General features: G+C 39.4%; 1 protein-coding gene across 1 annotated transcript; it reads right to left on the reverse strand.

Moving 5' to 3' along the window:
• Nucleotides 1-6,156: 6,156 nt before the first annotated feature.
• On the reverse strand, nt 6,157-18,426 carry kcnk15 (potassium channel, subfamily K, member 15). The gene is made up of 2 exons (XM_067446999.1): nt 17,864-18,426; nt 6,157-12,093 (listed from the first exon to the last, which is right to left on the reverse strand). Exons 1-2 carry the CDS (start codon nt 18,144-18,146, stop codon nt 11,162-11,164), a joined length of 1,215 nt encoding a protein of 404 aa, XP_067303100.1. The 5' UTR covers nt 18,147-18,426; the 3' UTR covers nt 6,157-11,161.
• Nucleotides 18,427-19,706: the final 1,280 nt, after the last annotated feature.

Genomic DNA, 19,706 nt, shown 5'->3' on the forward strand with positions numbered 1-19,706 from the left:
AATTCTCCACTAGGTGGCGCTGTTTCGAAACTTCTCAGGCTACTTCAGGGCATCGTGGTGATGACCCATACCAAGTTTCATAACAATCTGTTCATGCGTTCATAAAATACAGCATTTTTGCACATAATTCAAAATGGCCGACATCCAAAATGGCCGACATGGTAAAATTGGATATCAGTCGACTCGGCATGACGCCCTGAATCTAATGAGACCAATTTTATGATTTTTGGATAAACGGTTCAGAAGTTATAAGCCAAAATAGGCATTTTTCGTATCTCCGGACAGGTAGGTGGCGCTGCGCCGAAACGCTGCATGTTGCTTCAAGTCATGCTTGTGATGACATGTACCAAGGTTGGTTTGAATACGATAAAGCGTTGCGGAGATATAGCCTTTAGTGTGTTTTTGCAACCTCCACGTAAAATTTGTTTGTGCGTTTGTTGGAAACGATTGGACGAATCAACTTGAATTCCATAACTTTTTGTCAACATGCTCTGAAGATGATCTGTTTCAATTTTCGTGAAAATCGGAGCAACGGCCTAGGAGGAGTTCGAAAAAGTAGGTTTTTCAGAAAATTCAAAATGGCGGGAAAATTTGCATACCGGAAAATGACATCATAGGGTGAAATCGAATCGGCTTGAGCCAAGGAATCCGATGAAAAAAGAATTTTGTTTCTAGCCCTTAGGGGTCAAAAGTTATAAGCATAAATATGAGTGAAACTTTGGACAGGTGGTGGCGCTAGAGGGATTGAGTTAGAGGCACCAAATTTGCTATAGTGACAGCTCAGACTGGCCTCTATGAGTGTGCCAAATTTCACAACTTTTTACCATACGGTTCTATGGGCTGCCAGAGACTCCTATGGCGGAAGAAGAAAAAGAAGAAGAAGAAGAAGAAGAAGAAGAAGAAGCAGAATAATAATAATAGGAACACTAACGATTTCAATAGGTGCCTCCGCACCTTCGGTGCTTGGCCCCTAATAATAGGAACACTAACAATTTCAATAGGTGCCTCCGCACCTTCGGTGCTTGGCCCCTAATAATAGGAACACTAACGATTTCAATAGGTGCCTCCGCACCTTCGGTGCTTGGCCCCTAATAATAGGAACACTAACGATTTCAATAGGTGCCTCCGCACCTTCGGTGCTTGGCCCCTAATTAATTATTATCTGGTTATTTTAATGTTTTATTTGTCCGGTCGGGAAAGTAAAAACCTCTTTGATTTGTCCCAGACAAAGGTTATTTCAAGCCCTTACAGACAGCCCTGTGTGTTCATTCATGATTTCTCTCGTGCTGTAAAGCGGAGGTGATTGGTTCATGTCGTGAGCGCTGCCGTTTGCTTGAACTGAGGGCTACAGTGATCTGTGAATGTCACCTCAGACTGTTAAAAAATAGGTCACGCCACATTAGAGCATTTCCCATTATTATTGTTAACAACTTCACCCCCCACCCCCGAAAGAAAACTCATCGGATCTACATTCATTCACTCCTTCAAGTTAACTGTATTAGTGGACTAAAGTAGGGAATAGTGAGGGCTTAGGGGGCGATTTTGGATTCAACACTGGAGAACGACAGATGACGTCAAATGCTGAGATTTTCTTCACTAATCAGTGATTTGATGAGAAAAATGAGAAATCTAGCCGAAATCTCTTTTTCCGTGCATTAATCTACAATAAACAAGAAAGTATAAAAGGGACATTTGATCTTTTCTCTTTATTCCATTACAAATAGTAAATTAAATGATCAGATGGTGCTCCGTTTTACTTTTCCGACATCGTTTACTCTTCCCTGATGATGACCTCTGGCCGTCTTTCTGTATGATCTGAATTTCTGCGGTTTAAATTTTAGAATATTAAATTTGATGATCTGAATTTTAGAATATTGAATTTGATGATCTGAATTTCTTCTTCATCTGAAATCTTGAATCTGTATTTTCAAAAACTGAATATTTACAGTCTATTAATTCAGAACAAAATATCTGCTGTTTGAAAATACATGTCTATACAATTTCGACATAAAACCATTTCAGATGTGTTCAATTTCAAATGTCTATATTCAACATTTAAAAAATTCAAATTCAGCACTATGTAAAATGCAACATAATATTCAATTTTGTTAGATTACACTTGTCAATAATTCAGATTTATACAATTCAAATTCAGATCATTTTGTCATCTTTCTAGCTCCATTGGATTATGACATAAAGACTGTTTAGAACTGTTTAGACCCAGACATTTCAAATATTCTGATCTAATATGATTTCTGACCTGCAATGTTGCCAGAATAATAATCCTCCACGGTGTGTTAATAGGCCAGAGGAGAACTGGCCCCCCGACTGAGTCTGGTTTCTCCAAGGTTTATTTTTCTCCATCATGCCCTGATGGAGTTTCGGTTCCTTTGGTCGCCTTTGGCTTGGCTTGCACAGTTGGTGACACTAACATTATGATCTAAGTTATTCATCTAAATATACAAATAAAATTAATTAATTAGGTCTTAATTAATTGTATAAACTATAATACTGATCTCCCAACATTGACACTATATGATAAATTAAAATGAGCTGATAACATCACTGTTTTCTCCAGAACGACTGTACAGCCAAATCACATTCTGTTGCATTATTTTCCTGTTTAACACTGTGAAGCTGCTTTGAAACAGTCGGCACTGTAAAAGCAAGATATAAATAAAGTTGACTTGACTTGACTTGACTAGAAAAATGTGCCAAATTGATAGAGAAAAAACCTGTAATGGGACTGTTTCTTTGTTTCTTTTGTTTCTTTTTTTCAGTTTCTATGAAGGGATTTAAAATCTGATTTAAACATTTCTTGAAAACCATGTAGATCTAAAATAGCATTTTTTTTAAATACAACTTTCTCCAATATTTTGCAAAAAAACAGAAGGTTTGAGATTAACATAAGGTTTGAAAATTTGCTAGAACCAAGGTATCCAAATTTGATGATACATTTATTTTGAAAAAAAATAATAAAGTTCAGTATAAATACAAATCTATTTATAGTACTGCGGTGTCTGCAGCTGTTTGGGGTTGTGAGTTCATCCATGTTCAAAAAGGATAGTGATTGTGCTGGGCAAATGCTTCAAATGCTTCTAAATTTGATTGGTAAGATTGTGATTCATTGAATTTCATTACAATGGTACAATGGCAGTGATTTAGCAAACATCACAAACATTCCATGTCAGATATTGAATTACTAATAATATAACAAATAAGTCTTTAATGTGCATTTTAATTATATAATGTGCAAATTGCACGTACGTGTGAAGGCGATAATAGCTAACACCCAGCCAAGCATTTCAGGAAGTGTGTGCCTCCTCCATATCAGAGATCGGCACCCGAGGACACAGACCATTGTGAGGCGCTCTTTGTGATGCATTGCCGAGACTGACTGAAGGTAAGGTTATTCTTCTTTGAGCTCACCTGAGGGACAGTAGTTAGCAGTTGCACGAGCTCATTCGGCTCAGGTGCTTGGCAGGACCAATCAGTCTATAGTAGATTAAAAGAGGTAATGCCCATCTGGAACACAAACATGCATACACACAAAGAGAGATCGTATAAAGAGATCAAAGAGAGACACACAAGGACAGTTGATATAAACACACAAAATCTCTCAGGGTCTTAACACTGTTCTCGTGTGATTCTTGATTAAATAATCTGGCCTTTGTGCTCTTTCTAGTTCTGAGTAATTAGATCCATGCAGAGATCGAGCAGACAGGTGTTGTATTTGACCTACCCCCTCTACTGGCTCTCTTTAGGGTTGAGTTTAGATAACCGTCCTTATTGTTGAGGGTCCTCCGCTCCCTGGTCGTCATGCTGAGGCCTCCGTTTTTATATCCTGTCTGAATTTGATTCAGTGTTCACTGCTTACTACTGTTAGTCCAATTTTCAATTTTACATCTTCAACTAAAAATTGTTTTACTTATGCTTATGTCTATAGCATGACCTTTCTGACGTGATTACATAATTCATGGCTGCGAAGCAGCGCAAGATGAGCAATTTAGGTTATAGTATATACATTTAATTTTAATTTTTTCTTGAAAATGTCTGATGGTTTGTCTTGATCAGACCCTATTCCTCATCTGGGATTGGTCAGAGTCTCTGAAGCTCTTCCTCTGAAACTGCATTGTTTTGGACCTTCAGCCATTGGTTCCCATTAAAGTCCATTATCTGGAGAAAAATCCTGCAACGTTTTCCTGAAAAAAAACTGAATTTCTTTTCGACTGAAAAAAGACAAACATGAACATCTTTGAGATGGGGGTGAGGAAATGATCAGGACATTTTCATTTTGAATTGAACTAATCCTTTAAGTTCACATTTTAAAAAAGCACTAAAACTACCAAACCACTTCATTCATGTCTCAATTCAACTTATTCTCCCAGAACACTAGCAAAGGATTAACCCAACAAAACACACTTTGTCAACGGGAGACAACAGGAGCATTAAATGATTTATTTTGTAAAGTTTATTTACAAAAGAGGAATGACACTCAACTGTTAAGAATTCAATAGGTTACAATATGATCCATGTTTACATTACAGTGCAAAATGATTCCCAAGATTTTGCCCTTTTGTATAGATGGCAGTTTTTTTTTTTTTTTTCAATTGCTAAAAGGCATCGGTTGATAATGTAGCCACATTTTTAAAACTCTTCACACATTCAGCGAAACAGAAGTATACAAACTAAATTGTGAATCATTTTCATTTCATTTTTCATTGCTTTCACACAAAATGCATTCAATTACCAAATTTTCCAAAAATCCACACTTTTGTCATTCACACTTCACCATCTGCAAACCACTATATATTTGCAGAAGATTTTTCAAACGCTAAGACACTGATAAATGCCCAAATCAGAATTAATGCAAACTCCGAGCATTTCTGCAGGAATTATATTAAAATATAAAATCTTAGCTGAATATTTACAATACAATGAAATAATTATTAAAAACACAATTAATTACAATTTCAGGTGTCCTATTTTTAGTCTCCATTACAGTAGTCATTTGTTTTTTGTTTGTTTTTTCCAGTCATATTCTGGAAAATCCGGATGGCTTCAGAATGATTTTGTTTGGAAACATGGATCAAGGAAGACACATCAGTGGGAAAAGAGTGGCAGAGAGAAGGAGGACTAGAGCCCTCACAGTGCTGTCCATCCATCCATCCATCCATCCATCCAGCTTATCTAGGGTCATCACTGGACAAGTGCGGCCTATCACAGGGATGACACACTCTCACAAACAGGCAAGCTTACAGTCTCCAATTCACCTGTGCTGTAGCCTAATATGACTTTAGATTTTGAGGGAAACCAACGTCAAACGGAGAGAACACACAAACTCCACACAGCTAGACTCCAGTACTGCAAATACACCATTATACTAAACCTGTTACACACCGACCGCTGTGTTGCAGAAGGTACACGAACACAATGATGAAAGGCAGTCTTTAATAAATCCACACAAAGAGAGCAGCATACACACATCTACACACTCAAGAAAATGATTGCATGATGCTGTTCCCTTTATTTAAGTAACTCATCTTGATTGAACACCATTATATCAGGATTCTGGTTCAAATGTTAACTGCTTCATGTTATATTGACATCAAACCATGACTCTTTGACATAACTTGATGTTTTTATTTTCAAATAATATGTTTCAATCAAGTAACCCAAACAAACTGGACATTCACTTCCCATCATGCTTTGCAAAGGGGCTGAATTCGGAGAGTAAATGTTTAAATACAGTGCTATTTTATGCATTTTTAACTTGATGAGAAAATGGAGATAATTTTTAATGCTTAATGTTGGTATTTAAAGGTTTGTGGTATGTTAGTGTTTTTGGAGGTTATCATTGTGGTGAAGTGTAGAGCATGAGCTCAGGGTGAGGACCTACTAATAACTATTAAAGATGTTTTAATAATATAAAACAACTACTTTGGGCATGCCATGGATGTAACAAAACCATCATCTGTCTAGCCTATAAGATTTTATAAATCTTTACAAAAGTTGCGTTTGCTTGTCAGTTTGTGTGTAAATGTATGTTTTTTTTTTTAACCAACATTTTCCACTTCTGATGTCATTTCTAGCGAGAAATGACTATGTGTTTACTTCTCACCGACGCTCTCTCTATTTTTATGTCGATCAAAACTGTTAAACATGCGTAAGAAGTCTGTCCAAAATCAGTTTTGTGAGGAGCCTTCAGGCACAAAAGCTGCCTTACAAGCCACTGTCTGATAAGATGTTATTCTAATCCTGAAATGAAGTTCTGATTTATGTGAAAAATCATTAAAGCTTTAAAGATCAAAGTTCATTATAATGCTCCCTATTGTGAGTGTTTATAGGTCAGTGTGTTATGAATGACAATTTATGCTTTTCTGAGAATAGTGGCCAGTCTTATGGGGGAAGAGCTTATTTTGAGACGTATATGAAGTTTTTTGTGGGTCTGAGTGAGTTTTGGAGCTGAGATTAACTATTTGGCCCAGATTCATCTTGGTAATGCTGACTTTAGGAAGAGTTTTGAAAATGTGGCTTCAGTATTAACTGAAGTTTGAGTGAGAAATTAATTTACGCAATTCGAAATATATCGTTATTGAATGCCTTTTGTGCCAAAGCAGTAATAAATGATGCTCAGTTTAGCTCACATTAAGGATGGGCGTATCAATGTGATATATCGATACGGATGTGACCATTTAAAAGTATCGATACTCAAAAAGAAATCAATATTTAGGTGTTTGGTTTGTTTTTTTTACCAGTAATTTTGTTACTGAATAATTGTGTAGTATAGGACAATTTTCCTGCTCATCTGAACTATGATCTGAAAGAACGCAAATGCTGCGAGACAGAACCAATTTATCACAGAGAGAGTGTTTACTCACTGATGACACTGTATTCAAACAGACCCAGAACAATGCTCATCAGAAGATAATCATTATAATATGTTATGAGATAATATGAGTTATTTCATAATAAACAAATAAGAAATTGTAGCCTACATTATTATTGATCATCTTCTATTCTGTAACTAATGCTAATATTAATCATAAACTATCTGAATAAAAAGGTTGCATTGGTGTCACTGGCTGTCCCTTGTGAAAATTAACCATGGTTTATTTTTTACTAGTTCAACTAGTATTTCCATGGTTATTTATGGTTATTTATATGGTTATAGTATTACCCATGGTTTCCATGGGTATCTTTACCCATTTTACAGTTAGTCATTTTAATAATTTAAGACATTTAATAATTTAAAAGTTCAGTTTAGAAGTCTCGTACCGGTATCGATATCCAAGATATTGGCCTTGAAAGCATCGTATCAAAAACAAAAGTGGTATTGCCCATCCCTTGCTCACATAGGGTGCTTCCCAATTCTTATTTGTGCATCCTTGTTTCCTTTCCTAGCTTCCATTCCTCTCGCCTTAGCTCCGCCTCTTCAGGAAGGACGCAAGGAAAAGACGTGAGGATGGAGGAACTGAATGAAGTGAAATGATATATCCTCGCTTCCTTTAACGTCACTTTAAAGTGTCGTCAATTAATGAGGACTCTGCACCGCTGGATTTAGTCGGGATTCTTGAACATCAGAGATAACTATTTATATTGTAAGCTTTAACCTCCACAAAATACCACATTTGTTCATATTTTATTTAATATCACCAGTTTTTATTAACAACAAATTATTCATAGTTATTAACTTTCTATTTGTTGTATAGTATTACAGTTTGTTCTTTTCCCTTTCTTGTGCTTTAAAAAAATTCTGCAACTGTCAGTTGTTGTTATTTGACATACATTTGTGTCTTGTACAGGTAAACATAATAATGAATATGACGTGAAGGGGGAGAAGAATTAAAGCTGTGGTAAAACACATTCTTTCGACGGCCTTATTGTGTTTGTGGGGTGAACTGTAACGTGTTCATGCTTCGTTTTTAAAAAATTGCATTATTTTGCCTATATTTTACCTTTATTCTACACTGCTCTGTCTCTCCTTGTAAAAACGGTCTGATGGTTTCCTGGTTCTATGAAGCCGGTCCCTCAGAAATACACAATGGGCTCTGATTGGTCAGCTGGCCCAGCTGTGCTGTGATTGGCTAACCGCCTAGCGCACTCCAGAGCCATAGAGAAGGAGAGTTCAAAACGCTTGATAGTCACGTGATACATGTAGACCTCGAATAGTTCCAGGAAGTGCTTTGGCGGGCAATTCAAACAGTGACAGAACTGCGATTTTTGGTAATTAATAGTCAATAAATGCATTGATTTTCAATAATTTTATTACACATCGACATGTTATATTTAACTAATATGTAACTTTCCATACCTTGCAAAAAAAAAAAAAAAGTAGATTAATTTTCTCTAATTCCATAACGATGGATGAAACGGATTTAAGATGTGCTGATAATTTAAAATCTTGCTTATTAAACGGTCTGTTCTGCTGTAACTCTATGGCGCAGCTGCTACTTCCGGGAACTATTGAGAGTCTCCACGAGCCGCCATTGCTGTAAAAAAAACATTCCATTGGAGTCTATGGAGTTGGCGTGACTCTCTCTCTCTATGGCTCTGCCGCACTCCAGCCTACTCACTCTTCTCCACAGCAATAAAACACGGCCTCGCCCCCTTATTTAAAATTCTCGGAGGAGGAGGAGGGGTTTATGTAAATATTGAGCCCACTGATGTCAGCGAGTCTGGAGGAAAATGCTGTAGTTCCCTACCGGCCGTCTGCTATAGTCCTAAGAAACTGATTTCTTTAAAAGCAAATATTTCCCTTTGCTTTAAACTTTGAGTGCCGTAACTTTGCAGATGTTGTTTATACTCAAACAGCAACATTACACACTAGCTAAAGTTAGAAAAGTCAAATCATGTGTTACCACCCCTTTAATGCATGTTTAGTCGATAAAACACTTCCGTAAAGGATACACTCTTGTCTCCTCACTCATGATTCCTCAGGAAGCCTCCTCACTCCTCGCCTCCTCGCCGTGCAATTAGAGAGTTGAGATGTCCTACTAGATGGCTGAGCTCCATTGGTTTCCGGGTCATAGGATGGAGGACGGAGGAGCGAGGAAACGAGGAGGGATATTGAGAAGCACCTATAGACTGATGTTCTGAACAGTGAGTGTGAAGAGTGTGGAAAAACTGACACATCCATCGAGAAATGTGGCCTAGAGAATGTCAGATAGTGATGAAAAAATCTATGTTGCTGAAGGTGACTCTTTCTGAGTTTTATGCCTCACAAAAGCTCATATTATTACCTTGTAAAATGGTATGTGAATAACTAGACTCATTCACATTTCCATGAGCTTGAATTCAAAATTCAATTTTAGACGTTCACAATAAAAGTCCCCTGCAGATCAGACAGAAAAAAAATTCTGCCTCTGCATCCATTTTGTCATAATACTTTTTTGTTCTAACTACGTGCTAAGCAACATAAAAATAAAAAATAAACTACAATAGCTTAATAAGCATAGCCAAATGCATTCATTATATATTGTGCAAGCACTGCAAAACAACCATAACATGCACTTACTGGAATACTGAAAGATGTTTTTCCTACTTGTGTACATCGCCATTGATTGAAGTGATCTCTGAGCACAGAAGAAGGTTGTGTTTGTCTCATACCGTGACTGCTCCGACAGCCCTCTTAATGTCAGCAGGGGCTCAGTGTCTTGCTCAAAGGCACTATGGTGAGAAGATTTGTCTAAGTAAATCACACCCCCTGACTTTGCCTTTCCACATTCTGATGATCATGTAAAAACACTAAAGGCAGTTTCTTGATTGAGGCTGGGTTATCATTGTGTGCGCTAGTGCAGTTCCTATACAGCGGAAACCTAAAGGTCTGAGATAATCAAAGTATCTTTACACTTTCATTGTGCCCCTAAAACAAGCCACATAACTTCCAGATGATATGGACATTTATCAGTATTTGTAATGTTCGTTTTGGGCTTACTGTGCCAGTCACCCGAAAATATGGCATCAGATCATAGCAAAGGTAAGTAACAGCTATTCGAATGACGGATGTTTTAAATGCCCAATGTTTCGTAGTATCTTAAGAGATTGTTACAGTTATCACATGTAACTCCTTCAAAGGGACAGTTTATGCAAAAATGACCCCATGATTTACTCACCCTCAAGACATCCTAGGTGTATATGACTTTCTTCTTTCTAATGAATACAATATTCAGAAAGACTTGTCCTGACACTTCCAAGCTTTGGAAAAAAGCTTTTTTGGCTCTTCAGAAAAGCACATTAATTCTTTAATAACATGCTCCACACAGCTCTGGGGATTAATAAAGGCCTTCTGAAGCATATCCATGGGTTTGTGTAAAAAAAAAAAAATCTTTATTTAAAACTTTATAAAGTAAAATATCTAGCTTTGTTTACTTTTATGATGGATGGATGTGCTTTTTTCAGCTTAAAATTTTGGGCTGTTATTCACTGCCATTATAAAGCTTGGAAGAGCCAGGACATTTATTTACTGTATATAACTCTTTCTGAATATTGTATTCCAAGGTAACAACCGACTCGTTTGTATTACATTGTGAAGAGCTTCGTTTATCGCAGCACCGCAGTAGAAAACTAAACCATATCTGTATCCGGCTCGGATGGTTAATAAACAGAGAACAGTTTGGCTCGATGGAGAAGCGGCTCCACCAGCCATGCATGTTCTGTATCATTCTGTAACGTCTTAGGAAACTCAAAGGATTGTACGTTTTTTAACTCCAAAATAGAGCGCAAAATAATGTTTGAAGTTAGTAATCTATTGAACGTGCTTGCGCCTGATTTCTGTCAGATATGTGCACCTTATTGCTGGTTAAATGTTACAGTAATAAAAGAAACGGGATATGATGACGTGTAATGGTGTCCCATTTCCTGGGGGAATATTTTCACCCCTACGTCTTGCCACTCCATTTCAAGGGGCAAGGGGGACAGGTGAGGGTAGGCGAAGAGGCATAAAATAGATTTGGGATTGGGCCTAAATCATGGGGTAATTTTAATTTTTGGGTGAACTATCCCTTTAACACATCTCAAAGTACGCAATTGCTGTCCTTTAAAAAGACTAAGGTTAAACATACTTCAAACTTCAGTATATTTTGCGCTAAAACATGTGCTCCCTCAGTATATTCACTATCTTAACAAGACAACAGCACACTAGATCTTCCCAGCAGAGCTGTTACAGTGACTTCCTCCGCAAGCCAGCCAGCTCTCTGAAGCTGAGCCCAGGGGAAAGTGTGCTACCTGGAGAGGACAGGGCTGTATTGTTCCTGGTCGAGGAGCTACCTTGTATCTTGTAGGAAACTGAGTTGTAGTACACCGAGTTAATATTGCACTCGGGGCACTTGTTTTGGGATGGGGTTGGGCTTTGGCAGAGGCCCAAGTGATAGCAAATGCAGGTGCACAGCAGGCTCAGTTGGGACTGAGACTGGCACGGGTTTGCGTGTAACGGCAGGGGCAGAGGTGAGTACAGATCACGCTCCTCTGCTGGGGACAGGATGAGATTGGTGCAGCTGGTGCCCTCCTCTATGGGCAAGAACAGGTTGCTGTGGCAGTGATTATCCCTTCCTGAATTCATGGCTGTGAGATTACGACCCCTCTTCAGTGAGGCCCGTTCCTGAGCGTCCCGCTTCTCGTCCTCACTGTTCATCGTGAGGAACCTCAACACCACCAAGTTGAGGAACGCTCCGATCACGGTCAACCCCACAAGAATGTACATGAAACTAAAGACGACATAAGGTGTCTTTTCTTGAAGGTCCTCCTTCTTCTGCAGAGCCACGAAGTCCCCGAAGCCGATGGTGGTGAGGGTGATGAAACAGTAGTAGTACGCGTGGAAGAACGTCCAGCCCTCGAAGTGGGAGAAGGCTGCGGCTCCCACGCATAGAGTTCCCAGGCAGGACAAGAAACCCACCAAGACCATGTTTTCCATGGATATCTCAGTGCGATGAAGCCCGAGGCATCTCTTGACGCGGCTGAGGAGGTAGCGGACGAATGTGTTCATCCTCTCACCCAGACTCTGGAACATCACCAGTGTGAGAGGAATGCCCAGAACGGCGTAGAACATGCAGAAGACCTTCCCTGCGTCTGTGCCTGGGGCTGCGTGGCCGTAACCTGCAGAAATCAGAGCCAAGGACACATGTCAGTCAGATTGGAGGATTGAGGCTGACATCAGTGCCAAAACACATGCTTCAGAGAGGAGCTTGTCAATGTTAGTTAGACTGATTGGTTACACTATATTTTATGGTGTCCTTGTTACCGTGTGTTTATATGAATAAGAAGAAATTGCTTGGGTTACAGTAAATACAAATTTACAGTAAATTTGACAATAACAGCCTGAAATCAATAGCCTGACAAGCCAGACCCCCTTCAAGATTTTTGGTCTGGAAACTCACCATTGGCAGCTCAATCCGAGGGGCGGATAAACGGCTGTCTTTCAAACTCCCTCTGCACGCGATAGGATAGCGCTACTACCCAACGTGAAACGGAGCTAGTTAACAGATTAAAATTTCACCGTATCCGGTCGGCAAAACTCAGAACACATCTTTCTTTTTAAAGAATGACTTCAGTGCCGTTCTTTTCTCAGAGAAAAGCTTAACTCCATGTCTTCCAGAGTCACGGTCAAAGCCGACTCAAAAGACCCCCGTTTGCCAGTTTCTGTGTTTACTAGAAGCACGCAAGCGCAACTCAGCCATCATTATTATAAGCCCTGCCCACCGACTCTATACACAATGTTATTGGCCTAACCAGAGTATGGTTTTTACAGCTCAGACGTGTATTGAGAGTTGCTAGCCGACACTCGCTGCAGATTATTTTTGCTGCCGCTAGGGTGCGTCTAGGTTTCTAGGCTATGAAATCACAGTATGTTGTTTTGTTTTGCTATGAATTCTGTGACCAGCAGCGGCCAGTTTACACGCCCCTGATATCTGACTGGCCACCCTGGGTGCCACCCCAAAATTTAGATCACTACTTTATTTTGACATGTGGCAGTGCGGCAAATTGTTCTTGTATTAAAATTTAACATTAAGAGAATATGAATGTTAGTTGGCAAACAGATGACTAATAATTAAGGGGCCGGGGGTCGCGCATAAGCGTTTAGAATCCTGTCGCGCCACTTACATTATATTCCATTAAATTACACAATTTGTTTCAAAAAGTTGTTAATGTATAATGACTTCACCCTAAAGCTTGAAACAGCTTGGTTTGTTTTCTCAAGGTGGCAAGAAAAAGAACAATGTTTGTTCTGGCAGTTCTGGCATCATCTGAGTTTCTCCGCATTAACCATGCCTACTTTAAATGTTTGCCCAATCACACAATAATTCTCAGACACCCGCAAGAAAAAGGTTCTGCTCAGATGATGTGTCGGGAACAAGCTGCAAGAACTCCCAAACCAGGGCTGAGAGAACAAAATTACATTACTTTGTTCTTGCAGCCCTGGGAGCAAGAATTTTTTCTCCGTTCTTGCGGAGTATGTTGCAGCCTTAAGCTGGAAGAGTGCATATAGACATTTGAATGAATGAATGAATGAATGAATGAATGAATGAATGAATGAATGAATGAATGAATGAATGAATGAATGAATGAATGAATGAGGCATTTATATAGCACTTTCATATGTACTACTGAACAAATAAAGTACTTTACACTCATGACAGGGGTCTCTCCTCAACCACCACTGCAGCATCCACTGGGATTTCTCAGTAGTTTTCTTTCTGTGTACAGTCTGTGCTTATGGAAAGATATAATATAGATTGACTTTTCTGTTTCCATTGTGCAGTTCTTACAACAAATCACGTAATCGCCATTCTTTTCATTCTTGAAGTGAACTTTTGAAGTAGTAATTAGATTCACTGTTTTGCATTGCCTCTTTGGACATGAGGGCGCGATGCGTCTGGTTTGTGGCATACTGGTACTGGTCATATAATTAAAATATCATCAAAAAGTTGATTTATTTCACTAATTCCATTCAAAAAGTGAAACTTGTATATTATATTCATTCATTACACACAGACTGATATATTTCAAATGTTTATTTCTTTTCATTTTGATGGTTATAACTGACAACAAAGAAAAATCCCAAATTCAGTATCTCAGAAAATTCAAATATTACTTAGATCAATACAAAGAAAGGATTTTTAGAAATCTTGGCCAACTGAAAAGTATAAAAATGAAAAGTATGAGCATGTACAGCACTCAATACTTAGTTGGGGCTCCTTTTGCCTGAATTACTGCAGCAATGCGGCGTGGCGTGGAGTCGATCGGTCTGTGGCACTGCTCAGGTGATATGAGAGCCGAGGTTGCTCTGATAGTGGCCTTCAGCTCTTCTGCATTGCTGCGTCTGGCATATCACATCTTCCTCTTCACAATAGCCCATAGATTTTAATGGGGTTAAGGTCAGGCGAGTTTGCTGGCCAATTAAGAACAGGGATACCATGGTGCTTAAACCAGGTACTGGTTGCTTTGGCACTGTGTGCAGTTGCCAAGTCCTGTTGGAAAATGAAATCTGCATCTCCATAAAGTTGGTCAGCAGCAGGAAGCATGAAGTGATCTAAAACTTCCTGGTATACGGCTGCGTTGACCTTTGACCTCAGAAAACACAGTGGACCAACACCAGTAGATGACATGGCACCCCAAACCATCACTGACTGTGGAAACTTTACACTGGACCTCAAGCAACATGGATTGTGTGCCTCTACTCTCTTCCTCCAGACCCTAGGACCCTGATTTCCAAAGGAAATGCTAAATTTACTTTCATCAGAGAACATAACTTTGGACCAGTCAGCAGTCCTTTTTGACTTTAGCCCAGGTGAGACGCTTCTGATGCTGTCTGTTGTTCAAGAGTGGCTTGACACAAGGAATGTGTGTCACGGGGGGTTTGGTTCAGTGAGGTCGGCAACGGGAGGCAAGAGGCAGGTGATGAGTAGGTTAAGTGCAGAATGACATTCACCTTTGTCTCATTCAAGGAGAGAGAGCAGCTGAGGACTCGTGTAGCAGTGGGAGGAAGCACTGGAGAACGCACTGATGATAATTACTGAGAATCTGAACTTGAGTTGAAGACGCAATTTTATTTTGTGTATAGAAAGTTAAAATAAACACACAAATCCCAGCAACCCGACTGTAGTTCGGTTCGGCAGTGTATGGGTGCAGGGAAGGAAGACGGCGGGGTCAGAGTGTCTGGGACTTGCGATTTTAATAAACTCTTGATTAGATCAAACACAAAGGATGCACGTGGGTGTTTGGCTCAACACACTCAAAACTCTGCCGTTCACTTTTCACTCTGAATCAGCTTGGTCTCTCCAGCTCTGTAGGCGCACACGTAGTCCCAGTACAGGTCTCTCTCTCCCCACTCTCTCCTGGCCGCGGGTTTTATGCAGTCTCTCCAAGCCAATTACTGCAATCAGACACAGGTTTTATTCATCTGCACTTGACCTACACCCCGCTTGGCTCCGTGCCCTCTCTCTCTCTCCCGCCACAGACTGCAAAACCAGCCCCTCCGCCACACCAACCATGTCTCCGTCCTTCTTATATCTACGAACCTTGCTACATAATGCGACAGCTAAAACCCATGTCTTGCATTTCATAAAGCACTGACTCCAGCTACAGTCCACTCTTTGTCAATCTCCCCCACATTTTTGAATGGGTTTTGTTTCACAGTCTTCTCCAGGGTACGTTTATCCCTATTGCTTCTATACTTTTTTTCTACCACATCTTTTCCTTCCCTTTGCCTCTCTATTAATGTGCCTGGACACAGAGCTCTGTGAACATCCTGCCTTTTTTGCAATGACCTTTTGTGTCTTGCCCTCCTTTCTGCAAGGTGTCAATGGTCGTCTTTTGGACAACTGTCAAGTCAGCAGCCTTCCCCATGTTTGTGTAGCCTACATTACTAGACTGAGAGACCATTTAAAGGCTTTTGCAGGTGTTTTGAGTTCATTAGTTGATTAGTGTGCTGCACAAAGTGTCTTCAGTATTAAACCTTTTCACAATATTCTAATTTTCTGAGATTCAGAATTTGGGATTTTCCTTAGTTGTCAGTTATAATCATCAAAATTAAAAGAAATAAACATTTGAAATTTATCAGTCTGTGTAATGAATGAATATAATATACAAGTTTCACATTTTAAATGAAATTAGTGAAATAAATAAACTTGTTGATGATATTCTAATTATATGACCATTGACCAGCATCTGTATGGCGCTTTATCAATGGCGTGAACACAATAACCATAAAGATATGCTAAAAATAGTACACTATCATACTAAACACAGTCAGCTATTGGGTTCAGTATTGTGCATTTGGTCTTAAGGTGACTGCTGCCTATAGTCTACTTCCTGCCATCTGTCATTAATGTTAATGTTAATGTCAACTGTCCTTCGGATGAGACATTAAACCTAGGTCCTGACTCTCTGTGGTCGTTAAAAATCCCAGGATGTCCTTCGGAAAAAGAGTAGGGGTGTAACCCCGGCATCCTGGCCAAATTTGCCCACTGGCCTCTGTCCATCATTGCCTCCTAATCATCCCCCTCTCCTGATTGGCTTCATCACTCGGTCTCCTCTCCACCAATCAGCTGGTGTGTGGTGAGCGTTCTGGCGCAATATGGATGCTTTAACAAGCATTAATCTATATATAATTTATAAAGTGAAGATTATGCAATGTTTTTTTTTTACGTTTGATTATTCAGTTTCTGTACCTGAATACTGTTCAACATGAAACTTATTTCTTAGCACTGTTCTTATTGTTCTTAACAGTTCTGTATTGCTGACTGTTCAATTGCATTCAATGTTTTAAATGTATATTATTAGACTTATATTATATTGCTGTGAAATATCAGTTGAAAAGCTGGAACATCAGTTTAAATTTGACTGGTATTAACAATTTTGGTAGCTTATTTATTAGAATACAATGTTACATTGGTCAAAACAATGAAAAACAAATAAGTATTACACATTATATTCTTTCACGGTTTATGGACCTCCTAAACATCCTCCCGGCCAACCCTATGTATAAAATCTAGTTCTGCCACGGCTTAAGAACAGTCTGATCAACTACTATTAGTCATGGCAATCTACCTTTTCATGTAACTGACTTAAAAATGTATGACCAGTCTTAAAGAAAAGAAATTGCTAACTTGTAACAATTGGCCCTGTGGATGTCTCGTCTTTTACTGTAGAATTTACAATAAGGTCTTGGAAAAACATGACTTATGGAAGGCCAACAATCTGTGTGTGTGTGTGTGTGTGTGTGTGTGTGTGTGTGTGTGTGTGTGTGTGTGTGTGTGTGTGTGTGTGTGTGTGTGTGTGTGTGTGTGTGTGTGTGTGTGTGTGTGTGTGAGAGAGAGAGAGAGAGAGAGAGAGAGAAGTGACTAAATTTGTTTTACTGGCAAGCACATTTGCAAGTAGTGTGTTTAATATTAATTAACGTCATTAATATAGGGGTTGCCTAGGGTTAATTGCTTGTAATTATGCAGAATATACTGTTATAGTAAGGACATGTGACAAAAGTAAGTAACTGACACTGTATAGTGTTAGCGAAAGTTTTATAACAGTTTGACGTTTGTAGGTTACATTCTTTAATAAAAAAAAATAAAAAATAAAATTTTTTTTGCAGTGATGCCATAGAATATGTCATAGAGATAACCATTATGGTTCTTAAAGATCCTTTCAGTAAATAGTTCTTAAAATAACAATTTTATAGTGTGAAGAGCGTTGATAATCTATAAAGACTCTTTTGTGCAATGGAAAGATGTTAAATATTCTTCACGAACCATCGATGTCAATAATGAAGCTTTATTTTTGAGAGTGTATGATTAGTCATACGATGGTTAATTCCTCTATTCTTAATGCTTTTTAGCACGTAGGCTAGATTATGTTTAATACTGAACCTCACCTATCGTGGTGATGACAGTTATGGCAAAGTAAAAAGATCCGGCGAATTTCCACTGCCTGCCGGCGCGGTGAGGCTCAGCCTGCAGCACGACGCGCTCGATCTCCCGGTAGTCGTCCTCGGTAAAGCGATATTTCCTCTTCATGTCGCTCCGCTTCTGCTCTAGGAAGCGTTTCCGCGCGCTCTCCGTCTCGGACTCCAGCGCGTCGAACACCGCGGCGCCCACCAGCAGGTACGACAGCATGCAGAGGATGAGCGACAGCGTGCGCACGTTCTGCTTCTTCATCTTCAGCGCGTCGGTATCAACGCTCGGGCGGCGCGGTCTCTGGGTTTATGTGACATTGAGGAATAGCGGATCCAGGTGTTCTGTCAGACGCGTGTCTGAGGAAGAACATAGCGTACCGTTTGCATGTCTTCCTCAATTGTTGCAGGTAAATCAGAGACCAAACCACAGTCTTCCTGATGTGCGCAAATCGTGCATCGAAGGAGGTTTCGAAGCTGAAGCTGAATCTGTCATGCCTGGCGACCAATAAAATCTCCTGGACTCCGTTTGCACGCGCAGTCAGACGCACACACACACACACACACACACACACACACACACACTGCCCTACCCCTAAATCTACCCATCACATGAAACATTCTGCACTTTTACTTTATAAAAAAAACTCCTCCTGTATGATTTATAAGCCTTTTGAAAAGTGGGGACATGGGTAATGTCCTCATTTTTCACCCTCTCCTGTAATACCTGTGTCATACACATGTCATTATACACATTTGTGTCCTAATATTTCACAAAACCATGCCTATACACACACACACACACACACACACACACACAGAGAGAGAGAGAGAGGGGGGGGGGCAAGCTCATACCCTGGGGTGTGTGAAGATGTTCATACTGCACGCGCACACAGACTGTGGCTGTTCATGGCACTGCACTTAAGCTTATACAACAAAATTCACGATTGTTCAACAATTTACACTGACTGTTAAACAAAAATTGGCAGGAATTTACCGGATTAAAGAGTTTTATTGTACAATGAATTACTTATTATTGTGCCATCTTTCTTAAAAAAGGATGCTGACCCCACGTAAGTTTTCTGCTCTTGTTTGTGTGAATTCACATTATAAACTTTAAAACTTTGAACTTTTTATATAACTATATGGTCTTTAACCATGAAACTGTAATAAATTGTAATGTTCAGTACTGTAATTGTTACCGTTCCATAAGTCACCGTTATGGGGATCAGTTAGTTAGTTATAGTCAGAGTGTCACATTAAGTGTGATGTTCTGCTTGCATTATTGGTAAATCTTTTCACGTTTATGACATTATATGTAGAAACTCTGTATTGTAGTAAGAGCTATAGAAATAAAGCTGACTTGACCTGGTCCTCAAATAGGTTCCCCAGAAGCCATTCTCACATTTGAACATGATTTTTATCAAATAATTGAAGTACGGATAATCAAGTAAACCCCTGTCGCTTCAGTCCAATAAGTGTTGTGTTCATCGTGAAATATTGAAACAGAAGTTATTTTTATGTTTATGTTATTAAAACCAGTGCAGATTTGACAGAAGGACACTGAAGCACGAGCTGAAGTTAGACTTGCTGAAGAGTAACCGATCAATCAGAGACAGAAGGACCGGAGGACACTGAGTGTGACGGCTTTATCAGATCAAGAGGCTCTAGAAATGTATCAAATATGAGACAGTAGGCTTTATAGGGTCCAAAAGGCTTGTCTAATTAGGCTTGTCACACCTTTTGACACAAATTTCTGATGGTCAATGCGGAGCTGCATAATTGATCTCTGGTAATCTTCTGATTTCATGATGCATATTCCCAT

Source organism: Pseudorasbora parva, chromosome 6 (assembly GCF_024679245.1).
Source record: "Pseudorasbora parva isolate DD20220531a chromosome 6, ASM2467924v1, whole genome shotgun sequence".
NCBI lineage: Eukaryota > Metazoa > Chordata > Actinopteri > Cypriniformes > Gobionidae > Pseudorasbora > Pseudorasbora parva.

Coding starts and splice junctions, on each gene's coding strand:
- kcnk15 (XM_067446999.1), bottom strand. CDS start 18,146: ATGAAGAAGCAGAACGTGCGCACGCTGTCGCTCATCCTCTGCATGCTG. Junction 12,094..17,863: donor AACTGTCATCACCACGATAG/GTGAGGTTCAGT, acceptor TGATTTCTGCAG/GTTACGGCCACGCAGCCCCA.